Source organism: Vigna unguiculata, chromosome 2 (assembly GCF_037176805.1).
Source record: "Vigna unguiculata cultivar grain cowpea cultivar isolate G323 ecotype 2 chromosome 2, ASM3717680v1, whole genome shotgun sequence".
Lineage (NCBI taxonomy): Eukaryota > Viridiplantae > Streptophyta > Magnoliopsida > Fabales > Fabaceae > Vigna > Vigna unguiculata.
In genome coordinates, this window is record NC_140793.1 from 26,464,533 (window position 1) to 26,484,294 (window position 19,762).

Consider the following 19,762-nt stretch of genomic DNA (forward strand, 5'->3'; position numbering starts at 1 on the left):
ATAACCTAAGTTTAGTGAAAAACATATTAGACACAAAGAAATAATTTGATGAAAACATTAAGAATGAAATTGTAAAATCTCTTCAATAATAATTTAGAATTGATTACATTTTGTATATTGTAGATAAAACAATTATCCCACTTCAAAGTATATTTGAACAATTTAAATCATATAAAGATATTTATGTTTTTTATTTAGTGTTAAAAAATTAAAGTCACTAGATTCTATATTTCTTTTAAAAAATGTTTGAACCATAAAAATATATTTAAAACATGATAATTTATTGGATATCGATGAATTTGATTTGTTTTTAGAATTAAATAGAAATTATAGGTTTGAAAAATGATAAACCAATTGACATTCTTATTCAAATAAAAAGATAGATTCTTTTCAAAATGTATATATAATTTATAGAATATTGTTAACACTTTTAGTGTATGTAGGCGAAACAAATTTTTTCACAATTAAAATAATAAAAACTTATTTAAGACTAATAATATTTTAAAAAATATTAAATAAATTAACTTTATTGTCTATTAAAAAACATATTAAATAATTATTAATTATGATAATTTAATAAATAATTTCAAAATGTCAATTTTTTTTAAATTTGTTTTAGGTTTAAAACTCTCTACCCGTCGGGTACTTTGTATAATTCCCACATATATGAATAAAATGTCGTGGTTTCGTTTGAGCTTATAGAAATCCATGAGTTTTGTCCAAGCTCATCTAAGTCTAGGGTTCTTCAAATCCCTATTATACATGACAATATGTGCCCCAAATATCATTTAGAACCTAATTCTTTAGCAAAAGCAATTGCAAAAATATGGCCTACATAATCGAAATTCTACATACTCAGATAATATGAGCAAAAACATTTGACAAATATGCAACAACACAATAAAGGAATGGAAAAAAATTAGCTTTATAAATATGAAAGAAAGTTAATTTAAGAGGTTGAATACAATGTATGTGCTGATGAAAGAAAAATAGATGGATGGTGGTAGGGGTGTCAAAAACGGGTCAACCCGATCCGTTTTGGTTCGGTCTGCATGTGGCTCGCCAAAAACGAGTCGGGCCAGGTTGGTCCGCCATGTCAAAACGGGCCGAAAACTGTAATTCGTCCCGTTTTCGGACGGACTGGCGGGCTGGCCCGTGGGCTGACCCATCTCTCTCTTTTTTTTTTAACCTTTTATTAAAATTTTGTTTATAAATTTATTATATATATATATATATATATAAATTTATTTATATAATATAAAAAAGTATTATTTTTTAATTATTTTTAATTTTAAACATAAAAAATAAATAAAAAAAAAACGGATTAGCAGGCCGGCCTGCGAACTAGCCCGTTTTGGCCCGCTAAACTGACGGGTCAGGTGGACCGGATTGCAGCGGGTTCATGGGTTGGAAATTCCAACCCGGCTCACCCTTTTTTGGGCGGGCCTGGCCCATTTTGCCATCCATAGATGGTGGCAAAATTATTTTTTCATTTCATCATTATTTAAACAAAAAAATAAATAATTTTTTAGTTCATTTTCAGAAGAACAAAAAAAACTAAAGAAAGGAAATTTAGAGGTTATTCTCAGAAAAGGTGGAAAAATATATATTGCAGGCAGTGTAGTGAGATCGAAACACATTTGATTTATCTCATTATGCAAGTGCAAGATGTAAAAGTTGACTATGGTTTTTCCGTGTAACAACACTTCCAGAATTCTCCATAGATGAACTTGCGCTACAAAAATTAAATCTATGAAGAAGATTCCAACAAAATAAAACCTTTAGTCACCTACTCAAAAAGAAAAACTTTGGCTAATTTGTTATTCACTATTGGAAGTTACAATAATAATTGCAGCTTTGAAATTTCAATTCTAAAAATACAAAAATTCTTAAATGTAAATATTAAGAAAAATGATATTTAAGTATAGAATTAGATTGACGTTTAATATTTATATTCAAATTTTCAACATATATTTATATTAATATAACATTTAGATATATACATGTGAATTATATATTTAATATATATATATATATATATATATATATATATATATATATATATATATAATATTCACTTAAATCCGCATTTTGATCTTGAGAGTTGATGGGAACTTAATTGGGATATGAACTTATGAAATTTTAAGAATTATATTACAGTATGAAATATTACGACTGTTAAAATTTGTTAGAAATTGTAAAAATAGAAGAGATATAAGATATATGATAGATATAAGAGATATGTTACAATAAATATTTGTTATTTTATTTTATTCATTTTTCTGTATAAAACAAAATATAGCAAAATATAAAGTCAAACAATTTTAGGTGTTTTTTTTTTATGAAAATAAAGTAAAAAAATTATTGATTTGAAAATTTTTTCCTTTTATATATAAATTTAGACAGAATACAAACTTAGATGAATGTGTACTTAAACAAATATTTAATATATATATATATATATATATATTTATATTTATATATATCGGTGTTATATTACTCTATTTAATATGTTGAATTAATTTTAAAAAAATAATAATAGATAACTATTTTGTAATTAGTAATAATTAATATTAAAAAAATTCAATTGATTCACTACAATAAATTTTAAAACATTCAAAGAAATACATTGTATTAACATTTAAAATTAAAAAGCAATATTTTATTCAAATTATTTTTTGTATTTTTTAAGTTAATTAAAATATTATTGGATCACAAAATCCAAATTTGACACCAAAAATAACAATATCAGCAAAATCAGTTTTCAAAGCCATTTAAAAAAAACAGTTTCCAAAAAAAGTTTATCTTTGTATTAAGTTTTATGTAAAAAGAAAAGTATATCCAGCATTCATGATATTTTAAATTTAAATAAATTAATGTTTAATTGTAAAAAGTATTATAAATTATATTCAGACTCATATTATTATCATATATTTATTTAATACTTTTAAAAATAAAATATTTTATTAAAATTAATTTCTTTATTTAAGTTAAATAAAAGATTGTTAAAAAAATCTATCTTTATTTTTAACATTGCGACATTCCATTTTAAATAGAGTAATCTACTAAAATTAAAAATTAAGCATCACATAATTATAAAAGAACACATGTTATGAAACATACATGTAACTATTACGTTATTCATAATATACATGGAATGAAACCTTAGGCACATCACGATGCCATAAAGAGAACACAAGAGTACTATTGTTTTGCAAAAAACTGCTCATAGAGCAAGGAATTTAAATTGAACAAAGAGTTCTTCAAAATAGGCTCAACAGTGAGCCACAACTCAGACCATGGGGACCACTCTACATAGCATCGCAAAAGGAAAAACCAAACAGAAGACATATACCAAACAGACAGATAAGCTAGAGTAAAAATGTTTTAATCATGTTACAGGGCAAATAAAAGCTAAATCAGATTAAAATCATGTGAAAGCAAACAAATACATGACTCTTTAACTTGATTATTCGGATATAGAATTCTAAAGGAAGTATGCACCTATGGTGGTTTCTAAACTCTGGAGAGTCTAGATGCAAAGGGTTATCACCCAACCACACACAAGGTTAATCCTCTAATGTCTTGGGCCCAATATATCCCAAGACTAGGACCTCGTGTCACTCTCACCACATAAACATTCTTCTCTATGTGAGCGAGTGTGAACAATTATTAGAGTTCAGGATACATTCCCTTATCTCGACATCTCCTATATCAAAGTATACACTAACCACCATCACCAAGAGTTTCCCTTGAAACTCTTTTACCAACAATTTCCACATGTCATCTCAATCATTGAAGTCTCATGCCAATCCACCACCAACCAAACAAGTCATCTTTTCCATTTCATACTCAACATAACAAGATTTCATTTAATCTCATACTTTATAAATGCATACCATGACATACATATATCACAAAATAATATTCATCCCAAATAAGTGAGTGCCAACATTTAAGTATCTGCAATTCCATACAATCAAGCACAACACAACCATAATTCTTACACCAAAATTCATAAGAAAATTTATGATCACAAAACCAAAATCATTGCAGTAATGTGTGACACATTTCTCAAGCTATAGTCATCTAACCGACGATCCAATCAGTCAAACAAAAAAATAGCATGTTATGAACCAATTGTCCAAATTTGAGCTCAATCCAACGGTTAATGAATCGGGAAAGTCATGTGCATATTAGAAAAAAGACATAGTCGCCCAGCGACTAAGGCACTCACCCAGCAACCACCCGAAAATACAAAAAATAACGTCAAATATAACAGTTTCACAAATATTTGAATCACTAACTTGGAAATACACTAAAAATTAATGTTTTTCTCAATCTTGTCTCATATTTCACAAACACTAATTACATAAATTAAAAATTATATAAATACAAGGATAAATTTCCTTACCTTAATAAAACTTAACCAAACGAAATAGGAATAAACAAAACAAGGAAACTTAACTTTCCTTATCAAATATAAAAATCAAATACTAATATATTAATATCACAAAAGTAAAAAAAAAATTATTACATCTGATCTAGAGAATAACTTTAAATCTCCATTGTGGAGAACAAAGATTAACAAATTGAAAAAATAGTAGTAGGTAAGATAATATAATTTAAGTTTTAAATCAACAAAATAATATTAAGGACGACCATAAAGTCCGCACTCCGAGAGAATTGACCTGAATTTAATAAAAAAAGTTAAGCTAATCATGTTCGGGTTCGGGCATACTGTAATTCCCGTCTTGCTCTTATCTCTGTTTTCAATCTACTTTACCATTTATTTTTTAAGTTATTTTATTACACTAACAAAAACGATTAATCAATTTAAAAATATTGTTCTCAAGCTTTCACTTTAATCAATAAATAAGTTAAATTTTTACCAGTAAATATTCCATGAAAAAAAACTAATGACACAAATTCCAAAAAAAAGTCGGAGGTTTCCAAATTTTACAATATTTTATATAAAAATTTGTAATAATGAAATTAATTATTTATAATTTTTATATTTTTTAATATTAAAATTAACACATAATTAATAACTTGTATATATTAAAATTTTAAGTTTATCTAAACTCAATACAATATAATATTAAAATTTTAATTCCGTACCGCCGTCTTTTATTGGAACGGGATGCGGTGATATAAACCCAACCCAATCCAAGGCGACAAACTTTGATACCTAGTTCTAATATGTGACGTCAGATTAAGTAATAAATAAAATATGAAGTAATAAATAAAATATCAAGAAATAAAATAAAATATTTATTTGCATAATTTTGTTTTTGTTCAACGTTGATAAATGTTACCTTTGCATTTATCTCCTTAAAACCCGACCTCGACGCTTGTGTCTCAGTCTCAGTCTCACTTTAGCTTTCAGTTTCAGATCTCTCTTTCATCACACCAATTTCCAGGTCACATTCCAATCTTCAATCTCTTCGCTTTTCTCTGTAATTTTCGTTCCCCTTTTTATTCAATCTATTACTTTCTACTCCACTTTCATTTCTCGAATTTTATGTAAAACAACTTCTCCTTTTAATTTTGGGTTTGTCGAAAGTTTTATATTTTTTTCCTGTGAATTTTGTTTGAATGCATGTTGGAATTTGAAAGCTGGTATGGTTTGGATCTTATGCTCGTCGTTGTCACGAATTGATTTTATTATCAATATTTGCCCCAGAGATTTTGAAAATTTCAAAACTTTCTTACCCTTTTAAACTGGGGTTAGGTTAGGATGATTTTACAGACTTCGATATGTTTATTTCGTATCCACTTAACTGGGGTTTTCTCTTATCTTGAAATTTTGGATGAGAAAGGTTGGATAAGCGAGCATTTCTTGTTCAAAACCTATGTACTAAGAAACTGTTAATTAAACCTTTTATTTTAGGCTATGTGTTAAGATCTTACAAGATTGTGCTAGCTTGCATTACTGCTGTTTTTATGTTATCTCAGTTGATGTTTTTGTGGCTTTGTATAGGATTTGAAACATGGCAGATTCAAAATCAGGATTGAGGAAGCCCGTGTTCACCAAGGTTGAACAGCTTCGCCCAGGAACGAGTGGGCACACTTTAACCGTGAAGGTGGTCAATGTTAAGATGGTGATGCAGAAAGGTCGCTCCGATGGTCCTCAATCCCGTCAAATGCGAATTGCTGAATGTTTGGTTGGTGATGAGACTGGAATGATCATATTTACTGCCAGAAATGATCAAGGTATATATATCACTGCTCTCACAAAGCTTCCCCTAGATACATGTTTTCCTTACTGCATTGTGACATTGATATTGTCATCGCATAATTTTGTACTGCACTCTTGTTGGCTTGATCTTTTCTTTGACTGGAGGAAGGAGTGTTCTTTTGTGATTTTTCATGGAGTGTTCACATGTCATGTGTCAAGTGTTTTTGATACATTTGTGGGCATCTTGCGTCTTTGTTTAGATGTTTGTTACTTCTTGTATTTTGTCTGTGGTCATGTATCAGGTGCTTTATTTTGTCAATTTCATGGCCATTTGTAATTTCTGTTTGGGGTAGACTTTGTGAACCCGATGTTAAAGGAAGATGCAGATGCAAGATCGCCTTCATTGTCTGCATTGAAATTTAAAAAATACCTCAATCCTGCTTTTGAACATGCATTCTGATTCTGCTCTGGGCCTTTAACAAATGCTGCCTTAAATAATCTAACAGCCCCTCATGTTGCTGAGTCAACCTGTTAACCTCTTTTTCCAACTTTGAAGGATTGGTTGTCCCCTTCAACCAGGGTAGATCTGGTCCCCTTGACAGCTGAATCCATCAACTGCATCAGCCCCAAAATATCAGCAATCCCTACCGTGTCAACTGCAAACAGTGGAACACCTCTACTCTTCTCTGTACTCTATTTTCTTTAATACACAGTGTGGACAGGGTACTGTGGAACTTGTTTCCACTGTTCTACCTGCTGGACTTGGTGTTTCAGCCTCAACACTGCAAAAGGAGACTTAGTGAAAACTCTCCAAAGTCACATATTGCAATCCTCCCACCCAAGCTGGTTTTGGGTTGCAAGATTGCCACCAATGGAACCAACCAAGCAACCATCCTTCCAAAAAACCCCAATCTTCTGCATCATTTCTTCCATCATAGTTTCCAACTTTCACCATGTCTCTCAGAATCTTGATTCTTATTTACAACATCTTTTCCATAGTTTCCAGTCTTCCCTACATTTTTTTTGCCCACCATTGAATTCCTTGACCAATCCCCATCAATTCGAGATACTCACAGCTCCAAGATCTGAACTTTGGTACTAGTTGATACACTTGGCACCCAGAATTAATAGATTCACGCAACAGTACAGGGGAAAAAGAAAGATTTTATTTTGTAATAATGAATTCTGGGAATCCCAGAGTCAGTCTTCTCTTCCTCCATAATGAGTTTTTGCTAAAAACTGCTACTGCGGTATCTACCCTGCTACTTATAGCAATTAACTCCTAACTACTACCTAATTGGCCCATGTAGTCTAACTAATTGACTTGATGGTCAGTTAAGTTTTTCTTATTCTTTATTTTTGCTGATGTGAAGTTTAGAATAGCAAGTATGAAATGGAAGTTTATACCCACTGATTACTTTCTTTTACATTGAGACTCAGGGACATTTAGCATACAAAAATACCTGACTTTGTATAAAATATGTTTTTGGACCATTGATGTTACTAATAAATGAAGTTCAGTCGTCTCATGATATTATGGTGATAATATATCATAGAATACTTTATTCTGCCAACTAATAGGAAAAACAATTCCCAGGTAGGATAAAAAGTTGCTCAAACAATTTAACAAAACAAATGTTTTGGAATTTTAAATAGAGCGATTAATGGGTTATTCATCGATATAAATCGGTTGTTTCCCTAAGATCAATAAAAGCTAGCTCCTTGAAGGAACAGGAAAATGCAGGAAATTTAAGATAGGTTTAGGGCTGTGAAGGTACACAGAACCTCTAGCCCTAGTACATCCCTTTTCCTCTTAATTCCTGTTTACCATGCTGTCACTTTTTCTCTATCATCATAACAAAATTCGCATGCTCTCCCCACTTCTCCCTATCTCATGGAAATTCTGGTATATTTTGTCACTATTCCCTTGAGCCACCTTAGTGTGGTATTGTGTTCTTTAGGCAGGAATTCTTATTTAATCACTTGTGTAGTTGTACATAATGTGAAAGTTCAAATGAATTCCATGTTTGTAGTTGAAGAATAATTTCAAAATGTTTTTATGTAGAAATTTCTGATTAAGTAGGCATGTAAGGAAATATTTCAAGCATGATTTAAAATGTTTGATTTGATTTGCAAATATTATATGTCTCGGTGCCTATGAATAAGTAAAGTTTTGTTTAAACATTTTTGTTGTGGCTCCACATTTTCAGTGGATTTGATGAAAGAGGGCTCTACTGTGATCCTTCGTAATGCGAAAATTGACATGTTCAAAGGATCAATGCGACTTGCTGTGGACAAGTGGGGCCGTGTTGAAGTAACAGATGCTGCTAGTTTCACTGTGAAGGAAGATAATAACTTGTCTCTTATTGAGTACGAACTGGTGAATGTTGTTGTGGAATAACTTGTTTTGGAAACTGTGGAACTTCTACTTGGAATAAAAACAACTCAAGTTTTTCTATGGGACGTCTCAGCATGGCCATCACATTCACCTCAGTTTAGGAATAGAGATTTGAGAAGCCAGTACAGTACCAACACTGCATCTTACTGTTGCAACTTCTTGTAGCTTCAACCACTGAACAAACGGTGACTGTTAGTGCAACAAGAATATGAGAATTGGCTTCCAGATCATGCTTTTTGTTATGCTATCTGTTGACAATTTTGGATTATGTGTATCAGAATATTATACATGGCAGGTGAATGTTTAAATTTTATGTAACCCTTCGTTTAGTCTCACTCTTTATCGTTCTAGCCTTATTCTTGCGCCAAGTATATTTGGGATCGTGTTGCAATATAATCAATTAATTTTGGATTTCGTTTACTGTTATTTAAAAATGGCAGGAGATAATTCTTTGAATAGAGAATCTTAGCTGCAAACTTCCTGCTTGAAAATTAATTTTTAGGTGCATTTGAATTTTTGTCTTAATCTCTATTTATATCATTTTCATCGCTTGGAAGGCAAGAAAACCAGTGGAAGAAAAAAGATAGGGAGAGATACAAAGTTATCGAAAGACTTCTCCTTTAACATGCAAACAAAGTAGACAAGTCAAAGACTTCTCTTTTTTAATTTGGAGAGAAAATATCAAGACAGTTTAATGGATAAAAGTGTTTTCATTAATTGCATCTTTTGGTTTGTTTGTGTCATTCTATATTCATAATTAAACAACCTTAAAATTCAGCCTTTTTTCTGCTCTTTTTCTTTTCTTCCATTCCTTTTTCTTTCTTTGTTGAACTTTATTTTTTACCTTTCTTAAATCAAACAAAACATCAGTGTTAAAAAATGTGTTTAAAATTTAAATAAATACTAGAGTTTTACATCATTTGGCACACATGGACAAGTATTAAGGATGCAATAATACTCTAATGGTTCAGCATTATCTGATGTATTTGTTATTGTTACACCACTCTGCTAGTTTTTCAAATTCCACAAATTAGTTTCAACACTTTTAGAGTCTCTTGTGTTTTTGGATACCCTCTGAATGTTAATGCGTAACACGCAAGAAAGAACAAAGCTAAGTTCAAAGTTCAAGAAATGTGCAGTGTAGGTATATTTCATAATGTTAAAGGGTGTATAGCTTGAGGAATATACTGTCACTAATCTGCAGTAAGTATAAAATAGGACAAAAAGGAATTTTAGACTACCTATTGATGAAACCCTATCTAATATGATGATATACACATCATTTTGGAACTGGTGTAGCTGTTGAAAGCCCTCTCCTTTTGTTTGACTTCTTATTTTCTCTTCATTTCTTCATGGATTTTAGCTTTCAACATGTTTGAAAGTAGCTGATTTTTTCATTTAGTTCCAAATAGGTGAGAGTGGAAAACCCAAACATTTTAAGTCATTTTCTTTCTTTAGATATAACAATTCTTAAAATGACAATTGTTTTTTATTTTTTAACTTTTTTGAGTTCCACAATATAAGTTCTAAAATTTTGTTCATTGATGTTAGTATTTGAAGTGTAATATGGATGGATGCTTTTTGTAATGCATAAAATGGAGGTTTGATGAAGTTATCAGCCATTTTGAAGTCATCAAAGTAGGAAGGCATAACTGATATATAATTAGGAGCATGAAGTGATTGATACATCAGCCAAAATGAAAATAAATAAAAGTAATGTATTATTTATTCATAACAGAGATGATGAGAATGGTACTTTGTTGGAAATCAAAACTAGTTTACTAGTTGTTACTACTACTACTACCTCACAGACCATTATTCTTTCTGAATGTCTGAATCTTTTCTATGGGAACCCTCAGCAAAAGTTTAGATATAATGCAGGTTTGCAATGATGTGCTGCTGAAGAGACAAATCTTAAATAGATATAGAGGGCATAAGCTTGTAGTTCAAATCCCATAGCTCAAAAGTGCCCTTAACAAAATCATAATGTGCTCCTTTCAAAACTAGACTTTTGTTCACCACACCAGCTCTAACAAAAGGATAACTTAACAGATTCCCAAGTGACACATTCACAGCTTCCTGCATTGCAAATTACAAGTAAAGGTAATTATCATTTTTAACAGTGACCCTAAATTTATGAATAAGTTAATGATAAATACAGACAAAGAAACACTTAAATTGACTTATTTTAACAAAACGATTAGTTATATTTCTATGTAATGCAAACTAACATGTCTCCATTTTTCCTGTTTTCAATCCTCTCCAACTTGTTAAGGGGTAAAGAATAATTTACTTACCTTCTCACAGTTAGTGCACTGCTCTTCGAAGCTTAATTCACTTGTTTTAGTCTTGGACCTTGCTGGTGTACATATTTGGACCCATTGCTCTATGAATTCACTGAAACATCACAGAGGAAAGGAAATGATTTTTAAGGTGGTTATGTTCGTCATTTTTCTGATGTCACAAAGATTAAGTATGCACCAATAGTAGTTTTGTTCACCAAAATCACTGTGCAATAGGGGAATCTTGTATGAAAGAATCCAATGACTAGTTAGAGAGGATTTGCACTTAAATTCCTCAAAAATGGAATCATTCATGTAATATTTTTGTTTTCCTTTCTCATGAATATGCATTGTGATTTGACATGAAAAGTAAGGGGAGCAGTAAAATAAGAAATGCTTCTTCTGCATACTATAATGTTGGATTTTAATTTGTTCTTGGTATATACCCAGCAACATTTCAAAAAGGTTGTTTTTATCTGGATTTGTTAAGCCTTCCAATTATCCACAATTAGGTAGAATCATGGTGTACATTACTTTATATCCACTGTTATAAATGGTGGGATATGAATGATTATTCTACTGAAGTACTAAACATTTGGAGTAATGCTTTTAACACATTAAATTCTATTTACAAGCAAGTATATGCACGAGAGAAAAAGATATGCATATAAAAAATGTATGCATATAAAATTATTTTGAAAATATGTTGTACTATAACTTTATATTCTTTTAATTATGTGTGTGAAAAAGCAATAGTAAATCACCTACTTGGAAGCTTCACAGCTTAGATTAATTTCATGGTGTGTATTGCTATTATTCATCCTTCTGGCAAAGTTGTTCTGGAAAAAATCATATTCACTTTTCTATATGCTTTTGATACTGTTCCTTGGTTAAATTTTGGTCAAAAAAGAGCTAAAAAAACTGTTGTGAAACAGCATTTAAGGTTTATCCAATTATTATTTATTCCTTCTTTTAAGATCCATTAACAATGAGTTAAAGCCCTTTTAAGGATGTTCCAAAGAAATCTTAGTAGTAGCAAAAATGTGTGAAACTTGCCTTGCAGTGGACCCATCATCTGGGATAGACATGAGCCCCTTTATACCTCCACAGCAACTATGTCCAATAACAACAATATTCTCCACCTATATGTTACAATACCCATATTAGAATCTAAAAAAGACAAAAAGAATTTGCAAAAAATTATATTCCTGTTTTAGTAAGAGACATATATGTTCATAACACCATCGCAAACATGTGTTCCACTTTCGTCAAACTAGATATAAAAAACCGTCAATTTGATACGAGATGCTAGCATAACTCATACAAAAATTATGGAAGACAAAACATTTTATATTAATTAATAAAATAAAAAGAACATGTTGAATAAATTAAATAAATGAGTGAACATATTTATTATATTGGGAATAATACATAGTGGGAAGGTGTGGTAGATAGGGACTAGATGTTGAGTTATGATTTATGAATTTGACTATCACTATGTGAGTAGATAAATGCGTGGTAGTTAGTTGAACGTTTGCTTTTTATCATTCTTATGGCAACAATTCAAATATTCCTTGTCTTCATCAAATAGAACAAGTGATGCAAGTTGAGATCGATGCGTGTGGATCCCAACAAATAATAATGCAAACATAACAAATTGAACCAACCACTAAACTTTTTTTTTCCTTTCACTCGACATTCACCATTATCGAGTTATATGATAAAAGTTTTTAATATATTTTAAGATATCAAAATCAATATATTGTATTTATGAAAGAAAACAATATTAAAAAAAAGTCGTCTTTATGAAAATATATTCCATATAAGATAAGCATAGGAGGAACACAATAATGAGAAATAATTACCTTTAAATGCGTGACTGCATATTCAATGGCTGCCCCAGCTCCTGAATACTTCGTCTATACAATAACGCAAAGCCAGTAAAAAAAAAAAATTGAATTGACTTCAAACACCAAAAAAGGTAACAAGAAAGGAAGATGAATTTGGACGACAAATTGCATGTTTAATTGCGGTACACAGTCAAACGTTAAACCTTGTCATACGGTGGAACCATGTTGGCAATGTTTCGGACCATAAAGGCTTCGCCAGGTTGGAAATCCAGAATATGGGATGGACAAACTCTCGAGTCCGAGCATGCAAATACCATAAACTGCATAACAATGTTATATAATTTTGACCAGTGGCAACAAAAATATATTAAATGGGAAACTGGCTGCATGAAACAATGATATAAAAAGTAGATTCGGTTGATTCCGTCGAAATACTAGATTAATAGATTGTTAGTTAAATTAGTTAGTCACTAGTTCGACCATATAAAATGGTGTAATAATGTATATCCAAACTAAGTATAGATGTTATATTGTGTTATAACTTACTATAATTGATTGGTCAAATGATAAGCATATATATATATATATATATATATATATATATATATATATATATATATATATATATATATATATGATAATTTATATAATTCAAGAAAAAATGTATAGCCAGTATATAGTGTATGTAGTTGGCTAATAATAGTTAACACATGCCTATGCTGTACAAAAGTAGGAATAGAATATTTCATTAATAAATTAAATTTCAACACAAATTAACGTAATGAAACCCCTAAGGGCAAAAAGGAATAAAGAAAAAGAAATAACTGGTGAATATGCAATTAATAAGATGACTAACCTTTGGGCTTTGGCCTTTGGCAAGGTCGGCATAGAGACTAGGATTTCTCCTGAAAATATATACGAAGAATCCTCCCAAATATCAGAAATTTGTAATTCCCCTAATTACTGATTAAAAATTGAAGTAAAAACAGAACATGCCTTAATTTCCGCAATGACAGGATCAAACTCAACACGAAAAGTAAAGTGCCCTTTTAGCAAAAACAAAACATCATTCGACATTGGCCATCTCATGATTTCCATTTATGTATGGAAAGAAACAATATCTGCTTACGTTTCCACTTAATATGTAAACTTAAAGTTCCACTTTCTATCACGCTTTCCATTTTCTTTTGAGTAGTGTGACGGGAAAGGGATGAAAGAGGAACATCTTTAAAATATTTTGATAGTCATTAATTTCATTTTTTTTTATTTTGTTCTTAGCTATTATTTTTTGTTAAAAATATAACAATTATTGCTTTGAAAAATTAAGGATTAATTTAAGATTTGATTCAATAACAATTACTTATAAAAATTTAATTAGAATATATTGAGGGTGTAAAGTGATTTTTTTCCAGATGTGTAAAGTAAAAATTTACATTATTAATATTTGGATTTAATTATTGCTAAAGTAACATCTCAAAAGATCAATTATAGGTGTATATAACTACTTTTTATTCTATAATATTTAGAGATAGAATATGATGCTTAGGAAAAGTGTTCAAAATCAAATATCCTAATAAAAAGTTTATATGAGGATTAAATGAGAGTTTCTACATGAAAAATAATCATGTCAGTAAAGAAGTTGTCAACTATTTCGAAATTACTATGTTATATAAATTTTAAAATAACTATTATAAGAGCCAATAAAATTATTATGATAATGTATGATAGAATGGTATATTATTCTAACTATTTTATCAAACACTAAATCTTAACTTTCTTATGAAGATATTTATTTTGTTGTTGATAATTTTAAAGGTTCAAAATCCAAATTTCTTTCACCATTATTCCATCACAAAATAGCAAATTCTTATCGAGAAGTTTCCTAATTGAATAATGATAATAAATGAAGGAAAAGACACATACAAAAATTTCTCATTCCTAAAGGTGATGAAGCCCGTTTTGATCCTCTCCTCCGGGACACACCGCTTCGCACCGGCAGCCTCAAGCTCCGCCGTCAGCTGCGAGATCTTTAAGGTGGCGACGTCGCCGAGTTCAGCCTTTTCACTGTTAAAAAAATAACAGAAACCGTTTCACAGCGCCAAAACCAAAACGCGTACGAGGTGGCGTGGGGCCCGCGTGAGAAGAACGAAGAACCAAACCACACCACCTACCACCTCCTTCTTCTGAAACGCTCTATCTATCTCTACGTGTGGTCGTGTTTGTCATAAAAGGACAGAGAATCAAATGACGAAAAAGGACAGCAATGTTTGTCTGAATTACCTGAGAAGCTTGGTCAGTCTTGCGATTGCTTCGCCGAATGATTCTCCTGCCATCTCTTCCTTCTGTTTTGGTCTCAAACAACACAATATAAAACATTCAGTGAAATCCAAACCTCAAAAATTCAAAACAACGAAATGATCAATCTCTTCTTAAAACTATTTAATAATTAATCTGCCACACATATAGTGAGATGAGATCATAATCGATCAACACACAAGAATTCTACGCATTTTGTTTTTAAGCTCAACAATAAATCAAAATAACTCATCATCTAACTGAATGATTAGCGAAAATTAAAATTAATCAATCACCGTAAGCGAGAATTGTAGAATATTACGTGATCGGAAACTGGTGAACGAAGAAAAGAAGATAATGAACATATATGTGTATTAGTATTACCTTTTGAGCTTTCTGAGTTTCTGTTGGAGCTACAGGTAGTGGTTAGTTTTGGAGGAAAATAAGGATGTTTGGTTTGTGCCTGTGTTTGTGTCTGTGATGTTATATGCAGATACGAGTGTGACGGTTGAGTTTTCCTTGGGCGTGTAGAGTGAGCAGAGGGGAATTAGGATTCACCTTTGGTGTGCCACTAAACACGGGTCTTAACTCATCACCAACATCACACATTTTATTTCATTTATTCATCAATAAATAATTCTCTTTTTATATGGTTAATTAATTCCAATAAAACTTGGTTCACATAATTTGTCAATCAAAAACATAATTCAGCGAAAATTTCTCAATAATATAATATAATAATAATAATATCGGTTTTATTTTTAGAATTTTTTTCAGTATAAAAATGCAAAAAAGATCCTTTATCTATTGTTATCCACCGTCTTCACGTTGACATGGAGTTGCTTTGCTCTCATGATAAGTCTTTTTTGTTTTTTTTTTAAAGTGCTCCAAAAGTGATATAACTTAAAATAAGAAAAAAAATCACCTCTTACCCCATTTTCTTGCAATATAAAGTAGAACTAAAAATTCATGCTCCTACCAATTTTTCTACTTTCTTTTTTTCCTTTTTTTTTTATGAAAATAGACATTCAAAATTGATAACTGAAAATTAACATGTGTTCTGAAGATGTGGTGTTTTAACCTTCAAATATTCTTCACATATCTCACTCAGTATTTATTATCAGAGTTAAAATACTTAATTTCTTTCGTTTTCCTTTTATGTTCAATAAACAAAGAAAAATATATTTAGCAATTCATGTTAGTATTATTTTCTGATTAAAATAAAATTTAACCTTTGAAATTTACATTCAAAATCATCATAAATTATAAAAATTCTGATTTCAAAACTGCATCTAAATTTTACTATTTTATGTTTGGAAAGGTTGGCATGAAACATTTAATTATTATTGGTAATTAGATAAAGAAGGGAAATGAAATGGAGTTTGGTGTGGATCGGGAATCACCCAAAGTAGAAGTGTGGTAGAAAGTGAGAAGTAGTGATGAACAACTATGAGTCATGCATTTCATCAATAAAGAGAAATATTAGGGAGAATTAAATTATTACATAATATATTTATGTAACATTTGTTCAACTTGAACTATGGAATTATTTTCTCAATTTTTTATTTATATTTTATTTTTTTATTGTGATAAAAATTTAAAATTTTTAAGTTAAATTTATTCATGGATATATTTTTTTTTTTAGTGTAAACTGACTGGTCAACCAGATTAATTAATCACTATCCATCCCACTATTGACTCATTCGATTGATTAGATGAATAATAAAATTTAAATAAGAGAAACTGAAAATGTAATCCAAAAATATCTCCTCTTGAATTTAAAAGTATTATTTTTTTTTTCCAAAGTTGACACAATTGAGAGTAACATCATAAAAGAAAGTGATGGATACTTTAAATGCAATTAATTAGCTATTACGATAGCCTATGCTTATACTATATTCCAATGAGATTTCAATTTCAATTTAACAAAAGGCAATTACTAATATTCCAGAATTATTATTCTTTATGGAAATTTTATTAAGTAGAGGAAAATTAAAACATTCATGGACTCCACAATTCATTTTAGCTTTAAGTTCAAATTTGAAAAGACAAACTGAGAAAAATAATTTGTTTACTACTTTAAAATGATTATATATTATATTATATTATATTATTTATTCATTTATTTTATTTTAGTTCAATCACAAACTTTATCAGTTAATAATTACATTTAAGTATTAACTAGTGGCAGAAGTCTTTAATTAGTGTGTTATTTGATTTGTAATTTGAATTAAAGTTAATTTTAAAGATTATAAATTAGAATTCTTGATATTTAAGTTAATATTATAATTCATATTAAAAGTAAGGCTACAATTTTAGAGCACCGCAAATAAATAAAATTAAAGCTAATATTAGAATTAGAATTGAAATTTATTTAAACTTATTTAGTTAAACTAAATCAAAATTAATTACAATTAAGATTAGATAATTTATTAGAAAAAAAAGTGTACTGAAAAATTAATATTAGTTAAAATAATATTGGAATTAATACTATAAATTATTAATTAGTTTTAGCTAAACAGATTTTAAATGTAAAAGTACACATACGTTCTTTCTATTAAAAGGTCTACATGTTAAAAGTTTCACATCAACTTAAAAATAAATTTAATTTATAGCATATAAATAGATGCAAATCTTACCTTATAAATCAATTTTATAATATTGAGTTATGCTCAAAATCTACTTCTTAAGATTTTTATAATCTTATGTTGAAAATCTTCATATGTCTATTAGTGGTTTTTGTTTGTAACCTTTATTTGAAAGTAAAGGGATACAGATGCCAATGTGGGCTTAGCTCGACGGGCTGGTCTGCCAAAAAAATATGGGATAGGTTGAGATATTGAACTCGCTAGCCCGTATAACCTGCGGTCCGCGCAGACTGACCTGCGATCCGCATAAAAAATAATTTGCACTTGTGTATATTGGTTACTTTCTTTCTAAACTTCTGTTTGAACATTTCAAATTCTTGTATGTGTGAAAAAGGCAAGTGTTGTATTTTTTAATGTGCTAAAATTTGAAGAATAGATCATGTATGTCAAGATATGAATATGATGAAAATGTTATTATCAATTTATCCTCTAACTCCTCAAAGTTTTTGCTTAATTTTGTGAATTTGTTAAAATTTCTCAATTTGTTGAACATCGAAAACTTTATCATAAAATTTTCTTTTTTTAAAATAAAAAAAAACAAACTGTCTCGCGAACCCGCATTTATACATGACAGACCAAATTTTTTAGTCCACATTTTTAACACGGAGTAGGCCAGTCCGACCCACATTTTATTGATCAAATGCAGAGTAAGTCTAAACGGACGCCGGACCTGACCTTATTGCCAATTCTATAAAGGATGTAGATAGAGGACGAGTATTTGACAATAGAAAAATTATGTGGTTTATCTTTTTAGTTCCTTTGTATTTTTAATACATGTAATGTCTAATAACGTAAATTCACTTAGGGCATAGTTTACGTTAGGTATTTTCTAAAAAAAAACTATTATAATCATATTTATTAGATTCCTTCAAGAAATCAATTAGTTAAATTCTAAATATTAGTAAAAATGAGGTTTTGAGTACTGTTACTAAATCCTTCATTGAATTTGAATCGTCAAAATTCTTGAAAATAGTTAAAACTTTCAAATTTTTATAAAAAGCACATTTGTTATTTTATATATGCTACAAAGAAATTGAATTTAATAAATGTGAATTAAATAGTCGTAAATTTACATATTTTTAATTGAATTTTATTCAACTATTTAATTTTTTTTTATATTTTTAATTAATTTGTATTACTTAAACTTTTTTTTAATTAGATAACATGATTAATATATTATCTCGTCACTTTATTATCTTATTTTATATATTAAGAAAATTATTCTTTTTAGTTAATATAAAATAACATTAAAATAAATAAAAATCACTTCCTATTTTACATCGATTATTTTATTAGTTACAAAAAAAATATACTTATTAAGACGTATAGATAAGAAAATAATACAACAGTAATTATATCACTTAATGAAAAATTCAAACAGTAATTAATAACTTTGTTAAAAAATATTAAAAATTTTAAATATCCAATTAATAAAACAAATCAATAAAAACTGTTTAATGAAATCTTTAATAAATGAAAAACATACCGAGACAGTCTTGCCCGTGCAACAGAGCATCATACACTTTTTGAATGAACCAGCCATGCTTCTCTTTCTCCTCAAGAATCCTCTTTTCCCTGTCACACACACACACACACAAACCAATCTTCTGAACATGAAAAACCACAAATCAAACATCTTCAAGAACCACACAAAACTAATTAATTTCTTGTTGGGTCAAAAACAGTAAAATTTAACAATCACACTATGTATATTATAACAGTTACACACTAAAATATAAGTTAGGACTTGACATGTTTGAAAATTCTGATACACATTCTCAAAGTTCAAAAGGTATGACAGCACTTTGTTGGAAAATGCAAACTTTGAAAGGCAAATCCAAATGCAGTACATATTAAACCAGAAAATTGGTAAAGTTTTGACAAATTTATAAGAGAAAAGTAAAGAGAATACCAAAAGGGTAGTTAATTTTTTGAAGGATTTGGACCTGTGAATGAATGAGAGAAAGATAGTGGACCAAGAAATGGTAAGAAAAAAGTGCAGAATGGGCACAGAAAAAGAAGGAAGAAGGAATGAAAAATGAGTTTGAAGAGAATCACTTATTTACCAAAAGATGATAAAGAAAGCGAAAGGTGAGTTAATATTAGCT

The 19,762-nt window shown here is 29.5% G+C and overlaps 2 protein-coding genes across 3 annotated transcripts; one reads left to right on the forward strand and one right to left on the reverse strand.

Moving 5' to 3' along the window:
* The first annotated feature begins 5,213 nt into the window (after window positions 1–5,213).
* Window positions 5,214–8,914, forward strand: LOC114173296 (uncharacterized protein At4g28440-like). 2 transcript variants are annotated; one of them, XM_028057584.2, is made up of 3 exons: window positions 5,214–5,423; window positions 5,984–6,216; window positions 8,392–8,914. In XM_028057584.2, the coding sequence occupies exons 2-3, from the start codon at window positions 5,994–5,996 to the stop codon at window positions 8,580–8,582; spliced, it is 414 nt and encodes a 137-aa protein (XP_027913385.2). In that variant the 5' UTR covers window positions 5,214–5,423; window positions 5,984–5,993; the 3' UTR covers window positions 8,583–8,914. The 2 variants fall into 2 exon arrangements, with proteins under 2 accessions (XP_027913385.2, XP_027913387.2); XM_028057586.2 differs by having other exon boundaries at window positions 5,317–5,459.
* A 1,304-nt stretch (window positions 8,915–10,218) lies between these two features.
* Window positions 10,219–19,735, reverse strand: LOC114173295 (carbonic anhydrase 2-like). Its single transcript, XM_028057583.2, has 10 exons — window positions 19,601–19,735; window positions 19,141–19,229; window positions 14,992–15,053; window positions 14,635–14,775; window positions 13,568–13,616; window positions 12,915–13,031; window positions 12,727–12,780; window positions 11,918–12,003; window positions 10,877–10,976; window positions 10,219–10,658 (listed from the first exon to the last, which is right to left on the reverse strand). Exons 2-10 carry the CDS (start codon window positions 19,195–19,197, stop codon window positions 10,494–10,496), a joined length of 831 nt encoding a protein of 276 aa, XP_027913384.1. The 5' UTR covers window positions 19,198–19,229; window positions 19,601–19,735; the 3' UTR covers window positions 10,219–10,493.
* Between the last annotated feature and the right edge of the window lie 27 nt (window positions 19,736–19,762).